Below are 21,096 nucleotides of genomic sequence, written 5' to 3'. Positions count from 1 at the left end.
GGCTAGTGAAAGGGCTGCAAAGATAGCTAGATGGTCAAGTTTAATGTCCTCATTTGACAGCCGAAACATACACTCATACAATGCAGTAACTTGCAATATTAGTTAAGTCTTGTGAATAGGACGCTCTGGCAGAAACTGAATATTACGTTGTCCATGTCATAAACCTTGAGTCGTCTACTAGCTCCCCAACACTGGGTGCAACACCTTATAACATTCCCAAACTGTAACTGGGCGATGAGAACCACACATGAATAACATGCGCGCAGAATCGCATGAGTGGAAACCAAGACTGTTCTCAGGGCAGGCCTGGTTGTAGCTAGATATGTTCGAGTCACGTCAGGGGACAATTTTAGATAACTATTTTCCTAACCTGACCCGTAAATTCTCCTAACCTGCTACATAAATTATCCTAACCTGTTACGAAAAGTCACTTCTGCTAGTCAAAACCGGCAGACCTGCCCTGAGAGCAGTGTGAGTATCCACAAATGCAATAGCCAATCACTACAATACATAGTATTTCAATGGTCTGAAATTTATTTTACAAAATACACTCAAATACACATTCCAAGCAAGAAATGCAGTACAACGTGTCATCGTGTTATTACATAGTTATAAGAACTGAGTTTTACGGTTAAATTAATCAAACAATCCAACTGTATTCTGCCATTCTTAGCCAAAGCATGTCAAAATAGAGTGCATAGAGGCTGCTTTCAGTCAACCAACGAGTCACATTGTAATGTGGGTGGTGCAGGACATAAGATAGAAAAAATTGAAACAGTGATTATTACATTCTCTCTATATCGGTGTACCCTCAAAGCTCAGAGCTATGTCCAGCAGTTGGGAGCCCACGTTTTGCTCCTCTCCCCCAGACAAGAACTCAGCAGACAGCTCCCTGTAGGTACTGCACACCCTGCGCTCATGGATGTCATGTCTATGGATGGCATGTTTCCATCTGTGACGTGCTTCGCTGTATACCACCACAAGGGATCTGCGGGGAAGTTGAACAGACACCCGGACCTCCCCCTTTCCTAGTTCTGTCAGGCCCTCCTCCAGGGACATTGTGAGAGTGGTGTCTGAGAGCAGGTTGACGGTGACCAGACGCTCCCCCCACAGCCAGTTGTCATCCAGGTGGGGGTCAATGGCAGACCCACGCTGGGGGTGGTAATCCAGGTTGCACTGCTCCACTGGTTGAAACCCAGCTAGGACCGGCTCCTGGGACATCCGCAGCACCAGATTACGGCTGATCGCAGGCAGGCCGCAGAAGCCACCAAGACGCACTTTACGTTTTTTGAAGTTCACTTTAGGCCCAAAGTCCTGTAAAGACATTTATTTTTAAAGTGGGTTATTCTTTCTGGTTAGGAGTGAATGGTTGCTAATAAGGGTACCTCCCATGATAAAGAGTGAAACACTGGCCATTGTCAGGGTCCCCTGTAGCTCAGTTGGTAGAGCATGGCGCTTGCAACGCCAGGGTTGTGGGTTCGTTTCCCACGGGGGGCCAGTATGAAAATGTATGCACTCACTAACTGTAAGTCGCTCTGGATAAGAGCGTCTGCTAAATGACTAAAATGTAAACGTCAGAGATGATTGCGCAACTCATGCTGCCAGACCCTATTCACTTGCCAAAATTGCGTAATCTTGCTATTAACAACTTGCAGCAAACGGAAGATGACAACAAACCTGTTTCCGTCGACCAGACTGTGACTCTCTCCAGGCGTTAAGGTCCATATTGGTTATCAACTCACTCTCCTCCTCTTCTGATATGAAGTTGTCCCATAAAAATATTCCAGGGAAGGGAAAAGACAGCTGCTGCCCACCATAATTGCGCACAGCTCGTCTCAGCAATGGGTCGTAAATAAAATCGTGTCGTATCTAAAGAAAGTCAACAAATCTGTTTAAGGGCATTCATGAAGTCAGTGCTGTAATAAGTGCTTTTCAAATACATCATAAAGCTAAACAGTAATAATTCTTATTACTGTTGTTTAGCTATTTTATGATGTATTTGTTGACAGTGCTCAGTCAGAGGAGAGCAGATAGGGGGGCTAGCTGGCTACCGGCGTTTGCTTCAGAGCTCTGTGTCTAGCAACTGAACAGGATCTTATTTACATTATCTATTTTTCAGTGAACACAGACTTACCGGTTGACCATTCTCCGATAATAGTCCATTTCCATTCACAGTCTCACATAATAAACAAGTTCGAATTCCCTTACAACCACAGTTCCCATTATCAATTTCCGTCGCCATTAGTAGATCACGTTACGTGTCCCACCAAAACAGGACGTAGCAAAAACATCAAATGCATTAAGTTCCGCAAGGCAAAATGCATAAAATACAGTAGAATAAATAAAATGTTGATTTGCTCTTTTCACAATAGTGTCTCATTTTGTAATCACTAATGCTTGCTATAGTGGCGTTGTAAGACTGTAAAAGGGATGAATAAATATTATAAAAATGATTTATTTAAAAACAAAAACAAACCTTACAGTACATAACAAACAATTATTCTCAGACAATATAGGGCCAAATAAGCAGCATGTTGGGCATTGCAAAACGAAAACATTTAACAGCAATTAATATCATGCAAAATATTTCCATGAAATAGTTTTAAACCATGCTTGTCAACTTTTAGCTGGTTATAACTACAGTACAGTATTGGATTCGAATGAGTTCAACAACATGTGCTTCTGTTTTGAATGAACCAAACCACAGTATGATCTCAGAAGCTCAGTTTCAAATCACACTGAGTTTGAAGGTAGGCCTTGAAATACATCCACAGGTACACCTCCAATTGACTCAAATGTTGTCAATTAGCCTTCCAGAAGCTTCTAAAGCAGGGGTGTCAAACTCATTTTAGCTCAGGGGCCACATGGAGGAAAATCTATTCCCAAGTGGGCCGGACCGGAAAAATCATGGTATATATAACTTTAAAACAACAACTTCAGATTGTTTTCTTTGTTTTAATACGATCAACATACAACATAAAGCTGGAGCCTGAGGACAGTGTGTCCAAAATAGTACAAGCACAACATCACTATTAATCATAAAACACGTCAAGTTTATTTGAAAATTCTAAAGAAAAAGAACACACAATGCCTCAGTGATTAACAGAACTGTTTCACAGATCACAGAACTATATCAGGGTGTCATTTCTCAGGCAGAAATGTAGATAAAAATAATGAAATCCTGTTCCCCAAACAAGTGCAAGAACCACAGAGTCAAGAATAGGTTAAATATACAAATAAAATAAAATCAATTAAAAACAATAGCACATCAACATAAAAACATATAAACATAAAGCTGGAGCCTGAGGACAGTGTCCAAAAGCACAACATCACTATTAATCATAAAACACCTCAAGTTATTTGAAAGTTCTGAGGACAAAGAACACACAAACACACAATGCCTCAGTGATTCACAGAAGTATATCACAGATCACAGAACTATATCAGGGTGTCATTTCTCAGGCAGAAATGTAGATAAAAATAATGAAATCCTGTTCCCCAAACAAGTGCAAGAACCACAGAGTCAAGAATAGGTTAAATATACAAATAAAATAAAATCAATTAAAAACAATAGCACATCAACATAAAAACATATAAACATAAATCTGAAAGCGTTGCTCAAACTCCCGTAACAGTCCCGTTATTTTATCTTTGAACCGCTTCATGTCTGCCACATGTTGGGTCGTGCACACATTTTTCAGACAGGGGAAGTGAGCTGCATCACCACCGGCAAGTTGCGTCTCCCACAATGACAGCTTCAACTTGAAAGAACGTATGCTGTCATAATACAACTTTGTTGCGCCCTTGCAGCTGTTTGTTCAAGTTATTCAGGTGCTCTGTAACATCCACCATAAATGCAAGGTCCGGCATCCATTCTGCGAAATGAAATTCTAACACTGGTTTGCCCTTTTCTTCCATGAACTGTTCAATTTCTTCTCGTAAATCAAAGAAACGCCTCAGCACAGCACCTCGGCTTAACCATCTTACCTCAGTGTGGTATGGCAGGCCATAGATGTGGTCTTTCTCTCTGAGAAGGCTGTTAAACTGACGGTGATTCAGGCTTCTGGATCGGATGAAATTAACAGTTTGGATGACCACCTTCATGACGTTATCCATCTTTAATGACTTGCAACACAAAGCCTCCTGGTGCAAAATACAGTGAAAAGTCAAAAAATCACGTCCTCCATTTGCAGATTGCACTTTCTCTCTGAACTTTGTCACAACGCCTGCTTTTTTCCCGATCATTGAGGGCGCACCATCTGTAGCCAGGCTGACAGCGCGGGACCAGTCCACTCCGACCCTGTCCAGCGCGCCGACGAGTGCGGTAAAAATATCAGCTGCTGTCGTTGTATCTGTCATCGGCACCAACTCCACGAACTCCTCGGTGACGGTCAATGTGTCATCAACTCCGCGGATGAAAAAATGGCCAGTTGTGCAACATCTGTAATGTCCGTGCTTTCATCAATTGCAACCGAAAACGCAATAAATGACTTTACTTTTTGCTTCAACTGGCTGTCCAAATCCACTGAAAGATCGGAAATCCTGTCTGCAACTGTGTCTCTTGTCAGGCTGATATTTGCAAAAGCCTGCCGCTTTTCAGGGCACACAATCTCCGCTGCCTTCATCATGCATGTTTTTACAAATTCACCCTCACTAAATGGTTTTGAAGCCACTGCGATTTCATTAGCAATGAGGTAGCTAGCTTTCACTGCAGCGTCACTGAGGTCTCGGCTGTGAGTAAACACAGACTGCTGTTTCTTCAGACCCGCCAACAGTTCATTCACCTTCTCTCATCTCCGCTGTCCTTGAAAGTTGTCATATTTGTCGGCATGAAGACTCACATAGTGGCGACGAAGGTTATATTCTTTCAGCACTGCAACATGCTCTGAACACACCAAACATACAGCTTTCCCATTCAATTCCGTGATTAAATAGGATGACCATTTTTCTTGGAACACTCTGCGTCCACTTTTCTCTTTTTTGACAGAGACATATTGGGGCAATAAGGGTGCCAAAGCACATAATGTTAAAAGTAGAAGCCGTAATAAATATCGCGGGCAAAACAAAGTAGCTCATTGGCTGCACGTGCTTGACCTACTTGCTCTGCCCCGGTATAAACAGTTTGCTTGCTTAACACAATTGCTATTGCTCCATCCAGTGGACGCAATTGGAACAGCAGTTTGTTTTATTGAAAAATTGCAGCGCATTTTTATATATATTTTTTTTTAAATCATCTCGCGGGCCGGATTAAACCCGTTTGCGGGCCTACATTTGACACCCCTGTTCTAAAGCCATGACAGCATTTTCTGGAATTTTCCAAGCTGTTTAAAGGCACAGTCAACTTAGTGTATGTACACTACTGACCAACTGCAATTGTGATACAGTGAATTATAAGTGGAATAATCTGTCTGTAAACAAATGTTGGAAAAATTACTTCTGTCATGCACAAAGTAGATGTCCTAACAGACTTACCAAAACTATAGTTTGTTAACAAGACATTTTTGGAGTGGTTGAAAAACGAGTTTTAATGACTCCAACCTAAGTGTATATAAACTTCCGACTTCAACTGTTTAATGTTATCATATATTGACAGTCCGCTACACTAGAACTGTTCCACGAAATACACAGACAATGTATCATGTACTCACCCTAAATCTCTCCTCCAACAACGACAGCTCACTGATGAGGTCAGTAATGGCATTAGTGAAAGCCTCCTGAGGACTGTAGTCTGGTGTGGTCTGAACACGGATCACAATCTTGTGCTCCAGAGAACGAGGGACCTTATAGCCAGCAAAGAGCACCTGGGGGTCCTTCAGAAGTTGTCTGCAAAAACAAGAAAATTAAGTTATGAAGAGTTTACAATTATAATTTATTGCACAAAAAACCCAATGAAATGTAATAGTTGAACTCACTGTCTGATGATGTTACCAAATGTGTGATCCTCTTTGTTCAACGTGAAGAGGCAGGCGTTAGGGACTTTTGTGTCCTTGATGATTGTGATTCTAGAAACAAAAACATTCTTAGTAAGAGTATTTCACTTACAGATTCATATTCAGTGGCAATGGCAGGTACACAATCTAGCTAGTAGCTGAGAATTCTCAACTCCACGATACTCAATAGAGTTGAAAGGCGATGAGTTTTGGCGGAGTGTACCTCTGACTACATTGAGTCGGTATCAGTCGATACTTGTAAAAATGACCATTCTTTAATGCATACCGCGTCCTCAGAGCATGCGCAGACCAGCTGGCTGGTGTGTTTACGGACATATTCATCTCTCCATATCCCAGTCTGCTGTCCCCACATGCATCAAGATGGCCACCATTGTTCCTGTACCCAAGAATGCAAAGGTAACTGAACTAAATGACTTTCGCCCCGTAGCACTCACTTCTGTCATCATGAAGTGCTTTGAGAGACTAGTCAAGGATCATATCACCTCCACCTTACCTGTCACCCTAGACCCACTTCAATTTGCTTACCGCCACAATAGGTCCACAGACGATGCAATCACCATCACACTGCCCTATCCCATCTGGACAAGACGAATACCTATGTAAGAATGCTGTTCATTGACTATAGCTCAGCATTCAACACCATAGTACCCTCCAAGCTCATCATTAAGCTTGAGGCCCTGGGTCTCAACCCAGCCCTGTGCAATTGGGTCCTGGACTTCCTGACGGGCTGCCCCCAGTTGGTAAAGGTAGGATACAACATCTCCACTTCACTGATCCTTAACACTGGGGCCCCACAAGTGTGTATGCTCAGCCCCCTCCTGTACTACCTGTTCACCCATGACTGCGTAGCAATGCACACCTCCAACTCAATCATCAAGTTTGCAGAGACAACACAACAGTAGTAGGCTTGATTACCAACAACGATGAGACAGCCTACAGGGAGGAGGTGAGGGCTCTCGGAGTTTGGTGTCAGGAAAATAACCTCTCACTCAACATCAGCAAAACAAAGGAGATAATCGTGGACTTCAGGAAACAGCAGAGGGAGTACCCCCCTATCCACATCGACGGGACAGCAGTGGAGAAGGTGGAAAGTTTTAAGTTCCTCGGCGTACATATCACTGACAAACTGAAATGGTCCACCCACACAGACAGTGTGGTGAAGAAGGCGCAACAGCGTCTCTTCAACCTCAGGAGGCTGAAGAAATTTGGCCTGTCACCTAAAACCCTCACAGACTTTTACAGATGCACAATTGAGAGCATCCTGTCGGGCTGTATCACTGCCTGGTACGGCAACTGCACCGCCCACAACCGCAGGGCTCTCCAGAGGGTGGTGCGATCTGCACAACGCATCACCGGGGACAAACTACCTGCCCTCCAGGACAACTACAGCACCCGATGTCACAGGAAGGCCAAAAGGATAACCAAGGACAACTACCACCCGAGCCATTGCCTGTTCACCACGCTATCATCCAGAAGGCGAGGTCAGTACAGGTGCATCAAAGCTGGGACCGAGAGACTGAAAAACAGCTTCTATCTCAAGGCCATCAGACTGTTAAACAGCCATCACTAGCACAGAGAGGCTGCTGCCTACATACAGACTTGAAAATCACTGGCCAATTTAATAAATGGAACACTAGTCACTTTAATAATGTTTATATATCTTGCATTACCCATCTCATATGTGTATATACTGTATTCTATACTATCTATTGCATATTAGCCTATGCCACTGTGATAATGACATTGCTCATCCATATATTTATATATTCTTATTCCATTCCTTTACTTAGATTTGTGTGTATTAGGTTTTTATTGTGGAACTGTTAGATATTACTTGCTAGATATTGCTGCACTGTCGGAACTAGAAGCACAAGCATTTCGCTAACCATTTCGCTAACCATTTCGCTACAAAAGAATGTTTACTTCTTCATCAGCTTAATAGTAAAAACGACCTCCCATTGTTCAACGTACCAGAAACAGATTATCGTTTTTAGAATTAATAAACTGTCTGCATAACTTACTGTTGTTTAAACAAATTATAGAATTTAATAATAATAATTAAAAATTGTCAAAGAACGTTCCATATTTCACTATTCAGACATCTGCTTCACATGACCCTCTGCATCCTTTACATCCCAATATAGCCCAACGAGCACTACTCTCTTTCACTCTCTTACTAAATCATGGCATTAGTAAATTCTATCCACCAACCACTACTACTTACTAACATATTTGCATTCACATAACTAGAAAGCATTATTTTAATACCAGTCTACTCAAACAATCCAATTCAACATTTCTCATCTCCCAATTAACCTACTTTCCTTTTTCAAACAATCCAATTCAACATTTCTCATCTCCCAATTAACCTACTTTCCTTCTAATACAAAAAAACATCTATAATATCTATTATCCTCTACCGCTGACTTTCCATCTAACGGTACATTAGCAGGTGACAATTTATTGTGAAGTTCTAGTCAAAACAAACAAAACATCTATTCACAGGTATGCCACTTTAATTACTATGTTATCCTATGCCGCCATGGGTTGGTAAAACAATCTCTTTCGTATAATCTTATCAATTAAAGCAGTGATTCAGGTCAACAGCATCAATGTAACAGTTTTGCTTCCTTCCCTACATGGGCTGGAACCAGGGACCCTCTGCACACATCAACAACAGTCACCCTCGAAGCACCGTTATCCATCGGTCCACAAAAGCAGCGGCCCTTGCAGAGCAAGGCAAACAACTACTTCCAGGTCGCAGAGCAAGTTACGTCACCACTCTAAACGCTACTAGTTCGCACCACTAACTAGCTAGCCCTTCCACACCGGTAACATTCACCCCCCTTTGACTTCCTCCTTTTTCGCAGCAACCAGTGATCCGGGTACACCACATTTAACCCATTATGACACTTATATCTCGCTCACGTTCAGCGAGCCCCAGTTGCTAACACCCGCAGATCAACACCTGGAAATTCTCCCGACAACAAATAAAAACCATTCTCAAAAAGCTTTCTGCATTTACCTCTATCATAGGGTTTAAAAACTAACTTAACAACATTAACAATCAATTGCTGTAGTAGCTTCATTTATGGTTCAGTTTATCTGTTACGATATTGTGTCAGTAATATTTCTGTAGTGACCTCAGCTACAAGTTCCTATATTCCTCAGTTAATGTTATCTTTCATACTCTGCTCCCTTCCAACACTGCTTCATAATCCCTGTTGTATTTTGACTACTCTTTTTATTCTCTTTGTCTCCTTGCTTCACTTTCCATTAAGATAAGACACTCGCTTCCCTGTGCGTCGACCCTATACTATACTATTATTATCCCCTTTATCAACGAAGATAATACCAATCCGCGTGGCTTTCAGTTAGTTATTTTTGGCCACCCGTGAGTTTAAGTGTTGTACCAGTTTAGGTGGTCTATGGTTATGTTAATTTAAGTTTGAGCATGTCCACTGCCAGTTCTGAAGTCTTTATAAAGGCTTACATAAGAGCATGTGACAATAAAGAGTTTAAATTATTTTTGTACTGACTTTCACACAACACTGAAAGACCTTGTCAGGAGGTAAAACCTCTTGGCGTAATGGTTATGTTGGCTTGACAATCACTAGACCCAGGTTCGAGTCCCGGTCAGGACTGTCCCGGAATTCACTCCATTGGTGTCAGAAGTGGGATGGTGTGTACAAGTGAGGGACTTCATATGGAGAAGAAGTACTTTTTTTGCAACTTAAAAGGAAAAGTGCTTTGTCACTGTGGTGGTACCCTAAAATGCACATTTGTACCTTTTCTAAAGGTACGGTTTTGTACCTGTGGACTATATAGTACACTATTGGCTCTTTTAAGGTACGAACTGCAAGGGTACAACTATTTACCTACAACTAATGGTACAATGGACGTACCTTACAGGGTACCACTACAGTTACAAGCGTTTGTACCCGTTTAAAGCTAGAATCCTTAAATGAAACAATAACAAAGTGTTTTCCCTGCCCGTTTCGATAAAAAAACGAAGAGATGGGGCTTGAGAAATGTAACCACTCTCAAATTCATAGACAGAGCTATGGATGCAACGACTGACCATCCATGATATCAAATGTGTTTGTTTACATTTACATTGTTTACAAACATTGGAGTAAAACAAGCTTACATTTTGAGTTCGGATGGTCGTACCGACAGTTAAACTAAGCTCATGAGGCATTTATAAGTTATATTCTTCAAGAATCAATGGGTACAGTGGGGAAAAAAAGTATTTAGTCAGCCACCAATTGTGCAAGTTCTCCCACTTAAAAAGATGAGAGAGGCCTGTAATTTTCATCATAGGTACACGTCAACTATGACAGACAAAATGAGAAAAAAGAATCCAGAAAATCACATTGTAGGATTTTTTATGAATTTATTTGCAAATTATGGTGGAAAATAAGTATTTGGTCAATAACAAAAGTTTCTCAATACTTTGTTATATACCCTTTGTTGGCAATGACACAGGTCAAACGTTTTCTGTAAGTCTTCACAAGGTTTTCACACACTGTTGCTGGTATTTTGGCCCATTCCTCCATGCAGATCTCCTCTAGAGCAGTGATGTTTTGGGGCTGTCGCTGGGCAACACGGACTTTCAACTCCCTCCAAAGATTTTCTATGGGGTTGAGATCTGGAGACTGGCTAGGCCACTCCAGGACCTTGAAATGCTTCTTACGAAGCCACTCCTTCGTTGCCCGGGTGGTGTGTTTGGGATCATTGTCATGCTGAAAGACCCAGCCACGTTTCATCTTCAATGCCCTTGCTGATGGAAGGAGGTTTTCACTCAAAATCTCACGATACATGGCCCCATTCATTCTTTCCTTTACACAGATCAGTCGTCCTGGTCCCTTTGCAGAAAAACAGCCCCAAAGCATGATGTTTCCACCCCCATGCTTCACAGTAGGTATGGTGTTCTTTGGACGCAACTCAGCATTCTTTGTCCTCCAAACACGACGAGTTGAGTTTTTACCAAAAAGTTCTATTTTGGTTTCATCTGACCATATGACATTCTCCCAATCCTCTTCTGGATCATCCAAATGCACTCTAGCCAACTTCAGACGGGCCTGGACATGTACTGGCTTAAGCAGGGGGACACGTCTGGCACTGCAGAATTTGAGTCCCCGGCGGCGTAGTGTGTTACTGATGGTAGGCTTTGTTACTTTGGTCCCAGCTCTCTGCAGGTCATTCACTAGATCCCCCCGTGTGATTCTGGGATTTTTGCTCACCATTCTTGTGATCATTTTGACTCCACGGGGTGAGATCTTGCGTGGAGCACCAGATCGAGGGAGATCTGTATGTCTGTATGGTCTTGTATGTCTTCCATTTCCTAATAATTGCTCCCACAGTTGATTTCTTCAAACCAAGCTGCTTACCTATTGCAGATTCAGTCTTCCCAGCCTGGTGCAGGTCTACAATTTTGTTTCTGGTGTCCTTTGACAGCTCTTTGGTCTTGGCCATAGTGGAGTTTGGAGTGTGACTGTTTGAGGTTGTGGACAGGTGTCTTTTATACTGATAACAAGTTCAAACAGGTGCCATTAATACAGGTAACGAGTGGAGGTCAGAGGAGCCTCTTAAAGAAGAAGTTACAGGTCTGTGAGAGCCAGAGATCTTGCTTGTTTGTAGGTGACCAAATACTTATTTTCCACCATAATTTGCAAAAAAATTCATTAAAAATCCTACAATGTGATTTTCAGGATTTTATTTTCTCATTTTGTCTGTCATAGTTGACGTGTATCTATGATGAAAATTACAGGCCTCTCTCATCTTTTTAAGTGGGAGAACTTGCACAATTGGTGGCTGACTAAATACTTTTTTCCCCCACTGTATATATACTTAATTTAAAATTTGAAAATGGATGTAGCAACTAAGGATTCTAGCATTTAGTAAAAAAAAATCTGAGAGTGTAGTAGCACTGAACAGTGAAAATGAACAGTGTATTTGTCAATGTATGTTTTAGCAAAAACAATGGAATATCTGACACTCCCAGCTGGTTTAGAAAGAGGTGCAGAGCTGAGTATCTCAAGATTCAAGTGGTATTAGTCATTTGTACGGGATACACATGGTATACATCCAACGAAATGCTTACTTGCAGGTTCCTTCTTGACAATGCAACAACAATAAGAAATAAGAAAATATAAAAGTAGGAACATAAAGTAAATGGCTCAGTAGAATAGAGTAAACATTTTAGCATAAGTATAATACAGGAAGGCACAATTTATAGTCCAATATTTACACGTTTTCGTGAAGGGAGGATTGGGGGGCAAGTGTTTAAATTGTGCAGTATTTAGGAATCATAATAAGAGTCTGGTAGCAGCAGTTGTGATGTGTGTGTAGCATGAATGTACACTGAATCCAGGTGAAAGCTATGATCCCTTATTGATATCACTTGTTAAATCTACTTCAATCAGTGTTGATGAAGGGGAGGAGACAGGTTAAATAAGGATTGTTAAGCCTTGAGACAATTGAGACATGGATTGTGCATGTGTGCCATTCAGAGGGTGAATGGGCAAGACAAAATATTTAAGTGCCTTTGAACAGGGTATGGTAGTAGGTGCCAGGCTCATCGGTTTGAGTGTGTCAAGAACTGCAACGCTGCTGGGTTTTTCACGCTCAACAGTTTCCCATGTGTATCAAGAATGGTTAACCACCCAAAGGACATCCAGAGGACATTATTTTGTTGTTATTCTGTCTCTCACTGTTGAAATAAACCTACCATTAAAATTATAGACTGATCATGTCTTTGTCAGTGGGCAAACGTACAAAACCAGCAGGGGATCAAATACTTTTTTTCCTCACTGTACACTGCTCAAAAAAATAAAGGGAACACTAAAATAACACATCCTAGATCTGAATGAATGAAATAATCTTATTAAATACTTTTTTCTTTACATAGTTGAATGTGCTGACAACAAAATCACACAAAAATTATCAATGGAAATCAAATTTATCAACCCATGGAGGTCTGGATTTGGAGTCACCCTCAAAATTAAAGTGGAAAACCACACTACAGGCTGATCCAACTTTGATGTAATGTCCTTAAAACAAGTCAAAATGAGGCTCAGTAGTGTGTGTGGCCTCCACGTGCCTGTATGACCTCCCTACAACGCCTGGGCATGCTCCTGATGAGGTGGCGGATGGTCTCCTGAGGGATCTCCTCCCAGACCTGGACTAAAGCATCCGCCAACTCCTGGACAGTCTGTGGTGCAATATGGCGTTGGTGGATGGAGCGAGACATGATGTCCCAGATGTGCTCAATTGGATTCAGGTCTGGGGAACGGGCGGGCCAGTCCATAGCATCAATGCCTTCCTCTTGCAGGAACTGCTGACACACTCCAGCCACATGAGGTCTAGCATTGTCTTGCATTAGGAGGAACCCAGGGCCAACCGCACCAGCATATGGTCTCACAAGGGGTCTGAGGATCTCATCTCGGTACCTAATGGCAGTCAGGCTACCTCTGGCGAGCATATGGAGGGCTGTGCGGACCCCCAAAGAAATGCCACCCCACACCATGACTGACCCACCGCCAAACCGGTCATGCTGGAGGATGTTGCAGGCAGCAGAACGTTCTCCACGGCGTCTCCAGACTCTGTCACGTCTGTCACATGTGCTCAGTGTGAACCTGCTTTCATCTGTGAAGAGCACAGGGCGCCAGTGGCGAATTTGCCAATCTTGGTGTTCTCTGGCAAATGCCAAACGTCCTGCACGGTGTTGGGCTGTAAGCACAACCCCCACCTGTGGACGTCGGGCCATCATACCACCCTCATGGAGTCTGTTACTGACCGTTTGAGCAGACACATCATTTTGCAGGGCTCTGGCAGTGCTCCTCCTGCTCCTCCTTGCACAAAGGCGGAGGTAGCAGTCCTGCTGCTGGGTTGTTGCCCTCCTACGGCCTCCTCCACGTCTCCTGATGTACTGGCCTATCTCCTGGTAGCGCCTCCATGCTCTGGACACTACGCTGACAGACACAGCAAACCTTCTTGCCACAGCTCGCATTGATGTGCGATCCTGGAAGAGCTGCACTACCTGAGCCACTTGTGTGGGTTGTAGACTCCGTCTCATGCTACCACTAGAGTGAAAGCACCGCCAGCATTCAAAAGTGACCAAAACATCAGCCAGGAAGCATAGGAACTGAGAAGTGGTCTGTGGTCACCACCTACAAAACCAGTCCTTTATTGTCTTGCTAATTGCCTATAATTTCCACCTGTTGTCTATTCCATTTGCCCAACAGCATGTGAAATGTATTGTCAGTCAGTGTTGCTTCCTAAATGGACAGTTTGATTTCACAGAAGTGTGATTGACTTGGAGTTACATTGTGTCGTTTAAGTGTTCCCTTTATTTTTTTGAGCAGTGTACTTAAACAATTATATGGAGAGTTAATACAAAGTATTTAATAGACACGGTACCAGGTTCGTATAACAAACGGCACGTGCTTTGCCCGGGTTCGTATAACAAACGGCACGTGCTTTGCCTCTTGTCATCCGAACTCTGGACAAAGGAAATATCTCAGTTTATATACTTAATGTTACACGTTTCTTCAACAACATCTGGTAACCATCAGTTGGCACTCCCTTCTTTTATGTTATTAACTTGTACCCCAAGTCAGTATATTACATCTATCAATCATTCTAAGATAAACCCCAGTAATCTCCCTCGACATACTGGAATCCTTGGCATTCAGACTCTGCGGCACCAAGAGTCACCAATCTAATAGATTTAACCTTGTTCCCACAACACTATGAAAATACATCATAACACTCCTGCAGAATTAAGCATTTCTTGCAGTAAAATGATTTGTGTCTGTCTGAGTGGACTAATCCATTGTGGAGGCCATGGGGATGGCACAGTCCATCACTCGAAGACGTGCTACTGAAATTGTATATGGTTATATTACGTAAGAACAACGGTGCAAAACTAATAAAACGAATATTTTATAACAGATGCGTTTTCTCCCGCATTGGATAGCGGTCTCTGTAAGCGGTTCTGAAACACATCAGTGCGCTGTTGAATTGGTGCCTTTTCCTATACCATGTTGCTATGTGCATAATAGCAACCTTAACCAGCACATTGGTGTTGAGAACAATGTGGTGGAGGCAGCAGGGGAGTTAGTAGACAATAAAACAGCCTTTGTCTTAATTGTCTAAGAAAAGTGAGGAGAGGAAACCAACTTAATTAACTCTATAATCAATATCCTAACTGTTAAATGTGCCTGGTTTTATAAATCATCCATATACATCTACAGAAATAAGACAGATCCTGCTTCTGTTGCCTGTTTGAGTGTTTGTTTAATAGCCTACTGATTCTTGATGTCCTTACTGTTTAATAATTATTACTATTATTGTTATGATCATCATTATAATAATAAGTAATGTCATTATCATTAGTAGGCTTAGTATAGCAGCCTTCTTTAACCACCATCGAGCTGTCGGCCTAAGAGTGCATCCTGTTTAGTCTTAATACCATAACTTACTTAGGCCTATATTTCAATACTTATATAAGCTACAGTACTGTATCAATCAATCATTCATGTCATCACACAGCATACGAGTCATTCATGATTTGAAATGCAATCAAGCGTTTTAAAATAAAATAAAGCGACCCTTGAATAATTAGCATAAGCAATAAATAAACCATTTTATTTTGGAAATTGCATTCACAAATGAATGCGACTGGTTTTAGTCTTTGCTGTAATAAAGGCTTTACAAAAAAAGAATTACAAAAACGTTAGACTCTCTGGTACGCTTATAATTTATAGTGTTGTTTACATTGCTGCAAACGGTCAGAGAAATTATATTGTAATCTAACAGCAGCTGTTTGGTACACATAATATGCACGAAGCGCTTGCTCCTTACCTTATTTTTCTTGATCTCCAGTATTTTCTACAACTAGTCAAATTTATTCCACACATCTGACTTCCCCTTTACCTCCTGAGCAACCAGTAAACATTTCCCCGTTTCGAGTTTGTCACGTCCTCTGCATCCATTTTGCTGTCACGTGTTATGGTGTTTGGAGTTTGTTATAACCAATTTATTTATATGATTATGATATGCTATACGTCAGGCCCTATTGGTCACGTGCATGCGATGCATACATGTGTCACGTAAAGAGAGCAAGGGTTGAGGGAATAGGGAATGTTTTTACTAAACAAATGAGGTATTTCTGTAACGTAACTTCTCAGTCAGAAATGGCTGTAATTATGTTGCAGCTTAAGCAACACGGACAGCGCCATAAACATTGTTGATGTTATGTGGTGGTCGCTGCAGCAGGGAGGAGAGAGACAACGGTTGCTAGTCACACATAAATAATAAAACAGCACAGCAAGTCTGAGCCCGGCCCGGCACAATCAAATCAATTGCGGTCGGACTCCCTCTAGTCAATTGTGTGTCTTAATTATTTATTCAATCAGTGCGCTTAAAGCATCAGACAAGCTCACTGCATATAGTGGATTTGATTAAAACACATAGGATGTGTCTATATATAGAAAAAGGCACGTTTGAACATTTCGACCAATCGATTGGTCGAAAGAACAGACGACTCTCGGTCTATCAAGATTTTGTTGTTGTTGGGACAGCCCTAATGTACAGTGATGGAAAAAAGTATTTGATCCCCTGCTGATTTTGTACGTTTGCCCACTGACAAAGAAATGATCAGTCTATAATTTTAATGGTAGATTTATTTGAACAGTGAGAGACAGAATAACAACAAAAAAATCCAGAAAAACGCATGTCAAAAATGTTATAAATTGATTTGCATTTTAATTAGGGAAATAAGTATTTGACCCCCTCTCAATCAGAAAGATTTCTGGCTCCCAGGTGTCTTTTATACAGGTAACGAGCTGAGATTAGGAGCACACTCTTAAAGGTAGTGCTCCTAATCTCAGCTTGTTACCTGTATAAAAGACACCTGTCCACAGAAGCAATCAATCAATCAGATTCCAAACTCTCCACCATGGCAAAGACTAAAGAGCTCTCCAAGGATGTCAGGGACAAGATTGTAGACCTACACAAGGCTGGAATGGGCTACAAGACCATCGCCAAGCAGCTTGGTGAGAAGGTGACAACAGTTGGTGCGATTATTCGCAAATGGAAGAAACACAAAATAACTGTCAATCTCCCTCGGCCTGGGGCTCCATGCAAGATCTCACCTCGTGGAGTTGCAATGATCATGAGAACGGTGAGGAATCAGCCCAGAACTACACGGGAGGATATTGTCAATGATCTCAAGGCAGCTGGGACCATAGTCACCAAGGAAACAATTGGTAACACACTACGCCATGAAGGACTGAAATCCTGCAGCGCCCGCAAGGTCCCCCTGCTCAAGAAAGCACATATACAGGCCCGTCTGAAGTTTGCCAATGAACATCTGAATGATTCAGAGGAGAACTGGGTGAAAGTGTTGTGGTCAGATGAGACCAAAATGGAGCTCTTTGCCATCAACTCAACTCGCCGTGTTTGGAGGAGGAGGAATGCTGCCTATGACCCCAAGAACACCATCCCCACCGTCAAACATGGAGGTGGAAACATTATGCTTTGGGGGTGTTTTTCTGCTAAGGGGACAGGACAACTTCACCGCATCAAAAGGGACGATGGACGGGGCCATGTACCGTCAAATCTTGGGTGAGAACCTCCTTCCCTGGATAGGTATTCCAGCATGACAATGACCCAAAACACACAGCCAAGGCAACAAAGGAGTGGCTCAAGAAGAAGCACATTAAGGTCCTGGAGTGGCCTAGCCAGTCTCCAGACCTTAATCCCATAGAACATCTGTGGAGGGAGCTTAAGGTTCGAGTTGCCAAACGTCAGGCTCGAAACCTTAATGACTTGGAGAAGATCTGCAAAGAGGAGTGGGACAAAATCCCTCCTGAGATGTGTGCAAACCTGGTGGCCAACTACAAGAAAAGTCTGACCTCTGTGACTGCCAACAAGGGTTTTGCCACCAAGTACTAAGTCATGTTTTGCAGAGGGGTGAAATACTTATTTCCCTCATTAAAATGCAAATAAATTTCTAACATTTTTTACATGCATTTTTCTGGATTTTTTTTCTCTCACTGTTAAAATAAACCTACCATTAAAATTATAGACCGATCATGTCTTTGTCAGTGGGCAAACGTACAAAATCAGCAGGGGATCAAATACTTTTTTCCCCTCACTGTACATAGCTACCTCAATTACCTTGTACCCCTGCACATTGACTCGGTACTGGTTCACCCTGTATATAGATAGCCATGTTATTTTTACTCGTCATTGTTATTCGTTATTCACTGTGTATTTATTCCTCGTGTCACTATCTCACTATTTTTATTTTTTTACTATGCATTGTTTAAAAAGGACCCATAAGTAAGCATTTCACTGTTAGTCTATACCTGTTGTTTATGAAGTATGTGACGAATACAATTTGATTTCATTTGAATTAGGAATTAGAATACTAGAAAGGACATTAACCTTCTTATGTCTGTATAAAAGGTCAGCCATTTTGGTAAGGGAGTTGGTAAGCCAGTGCTGTGATAAGATAGTGTAAAACAATTAATTTGAAGAGTATCTGCACAGTATGTTTGTTAGCTAGCCAGCCAGTTTAAGAGGAATGATTCCAAAAAAAAGTATAATATACTGCCAATATGCCAACATTCCATACAAACAATGCAGTCAATTCACAGCCATACACTGGCTGAAATCAGTTGATAGGACTTAGACAAGTTGTAAATGCAACAAGTAGGCCTACTGATATTGTATCATATAACACTCACAGCTTTCAAAGAAAACAAACATTGAGACATTTATTGTCTGCTTACACATTTTAGTAGTGAGCAGATTAGCCGGTTACAATGTGGTGTTCCATTAGCCGTTACAGGTTAGGTACTGTTTGGTATAGTACAGAGAATTTTCTACCAACCTCAACCTGGCAATACTTTCTCAATTCCGACTTGGAAGACAACCAATGTCTTCTAACCGTCCATGTCTAGTTGAAGGGGGTTCATTTGAATTTAGAAAATGCTCCATTATTAAAAAGGTGCTTAATGCAGAAATCGATCTGCCATTTCCTCGTTGCTAAAATTCTAATAGTTCTCCTAATTTTAGTTTTTGTGACAAAACAAGCAAGTATAGTGAAGAGAATCATTGTACTATCTAAACCGCTGAGAAATGTATTTTCCATTCTAAAAATATTGTATTTTCAGCTGGTGTACAAAACCGAAAGTAAGCAGAAAATAAACTTAACGGGAAGCATAGAAATAGCGCACATAGAACAGATCTACCACTTCTTATAATAATAATAATAATAATAATAATAATAATAATATGCCATTTAGCAGACGCTTTTATCCAAAGCGACTTACAGTCATGCGTGCATACATATTTTTTTTTGTGTATGGGTGGTCCCGGGGATCGAACCCACTACCTTGGCGTTACAAGCGCCGTGCTCTACCAGCTGAGCTACAGAGGACTTGCTTTCAATGAGAATGACAGATCTATAACTAACATTTCTATGTGAATTTGGTCGGGTCGCCCAAAAACACATATTGCAGCTTTAAATTACATCATAGATTTTGCTCCATGAAGTAATCCAACAGTGTACACCGCCATCTTGTCTATTTCAAATCTCTCATTGATTGAGACAGGTGCGTCCACCCCAAAGTGCAGCAAGTTATGAAAACACTCACCTGTCTCGATCAATGAGAGAAGATTTGAAATAGCCAAGATGGCAGCGTACACATTGTTGGATTACTTCATGGAGCAAAAATATATATTTTAATAACGTAGCATTTTCTAAATTCAAACCTACCACCTGCAACTGGACATGGACATTTTAGAACAGGGATAGGCAACTTTGATGGGGGTGGGGGCAACAACAACAACAATTGGAACTCATGAGGGGCTGCAGTGGCTTGAGGGTCTGCGTACCCACATCCATCCCCCCACCTTGCGAGCAAAACATTTTAGCGGCCCCCCTTGTAACAGCGAAGATACTTATTTCCCTGCAATTCTGCACATTTGGCCATGGGGAGTAGAGAAAATGTTGCAGTCTTAAAGCAAGTTTGCTACAATTCTACACATTCTGCCATGTGGCGGAGAGAAGATGTCGCAATTGTATAAGACATTTCCTGCAATTCTACTCATTTTGCCATGGGGCGGAGAGAAAAATGTGCCATTTTACAGTCAATTTCCTGCAATTCTACATTTTCCCATGGGATGGAGGCAAATGTTTGCAGTTTTTAATATGATAACTTACCCTTTGACCATGCTTACTACGAGTTTAGATAGCTGGCCGCTAGACTAACTTAGCAATCTAAAAATGTTTTGCTGACATGGGCTAATTGAGTGACTGCTGATGCACAACGAAATTTCGAAATTGCACCTTGTGTATTCTATTATTCTAACTCTCAACAGTAAGTTGAGACCCTGACTGAGTAACAAAACAAATCAAATCAAGTATTCTTTATTTTTTTAATTGGTCCACGGGCCTACAAAAGAGGGGCAGCCCGCGGGCCGCCAGTTGCCCATCCCTGTTTTAGAAGATACACGTTTGGCCGAATCGAGAAAGACGATAATATCAGCAAGTTAAGGTTGGTTGAAAATTATCTGTGCCACACCAAACCCGGCTCCCTCGGGATACGAGAGAGTGTCCGCCCTCATCTCCTGTTTGTCGGGGAAAGCGCTGGAGTGGGCCAACGCCGAATGGGGGGGATAGACGCAACGTTGGTTCACTACGAGGATTTCACCCGCCGCTTCCGGGCGGTCTTCGATCATCCGCCTGAGGGAAGAGCGGCGAGGTAACGCTCGTTCCATCTCAGACAGGGGAAGAGGAGAGCACAGGACTTCGCACTGGACTTCAGGACCCTGGCTTACCGGTGTAGTCTACGGGAGGACGTTCGTCGGGAGCTGGCATGCAGGGACACCACCCTTACCCTCGACCAGCTGGAGGATTTATCCATCCGGCTGGATAACCTGTTGGCCACCCGCGGACGCTCGGATTGGGGTCCGTCCGTTCCATCCCCCAGCACCTCTGAGTCTACACCTATGGAGCTCGGAGGTGCTGCTCTAAGGGTGACCGGAGGGGGGACCGTTTCCTGCACCACCTGTGGCCGCAGAGGGCACACTGCTGGTCGGTGCTGGGGAGGTTCCCCAGGGAGTC

At 42.2% G+C, this 21,096-nt stretch overlaps 1 protein-coding gene across 2 annotated transcripts in view; it reads right to left on the bottom strand.

Annotated features, from left to right (window-relative positions):
- Positions 1–24: 24 nt before the first annotated feature.
- Positions 25–21,096, bottom strand: part of alkbh4 (alkB homolog 4, lysine demthylase) — a 36,234-nt gene continuing 15,162 nt past the window's right edge. The window contains exons 2-5 of one of the 2 annotated variants that reach the window (XM_084178533.1): positions 5,913–6,002; positions 5,649–5,823; positions 1,678–1,869; positions 25–1,314 (exon numbers count right to left, since the gene is read on the bottom strand). In XM_084178533.1, coding sequence (XP_084034659.1) covers positions 796–1,314; positions 1,678–1,725 — 567 coding nt within the window. In that variant the 5' untranslated portion in view covers positions 1,726–1,869; positions 5,649–5,823; positions 5,913–6,002 and the 3' untranslated portion in view covers positions 25–795. Of the gene's footprint in view, positions 1,315–1,677; positions 1,870–2,134; positions 2,290–5,648; positions 5,824–5,912; positions 6,003–21,096 lie in introns of those variants that run through there. The other variant, XM_084178532.1, reaches the window with a different exon arrangement.

This window comes from Coregonus lavaretus (genome assembly GCF_964263955.1).
Source record: "Coregonus lavaretus genome assembly, chromosome: 15".
NCBI classification, from domain to species: Eukaryota; Metazoa; Chordata; class Actinopteri; order Salmoniformes; family Salmonidae; genus Coregonus; species Coregonus lavaretus.
This window is presented reverse-complemented; position numbering and strand designations above follow the sequence as displayed.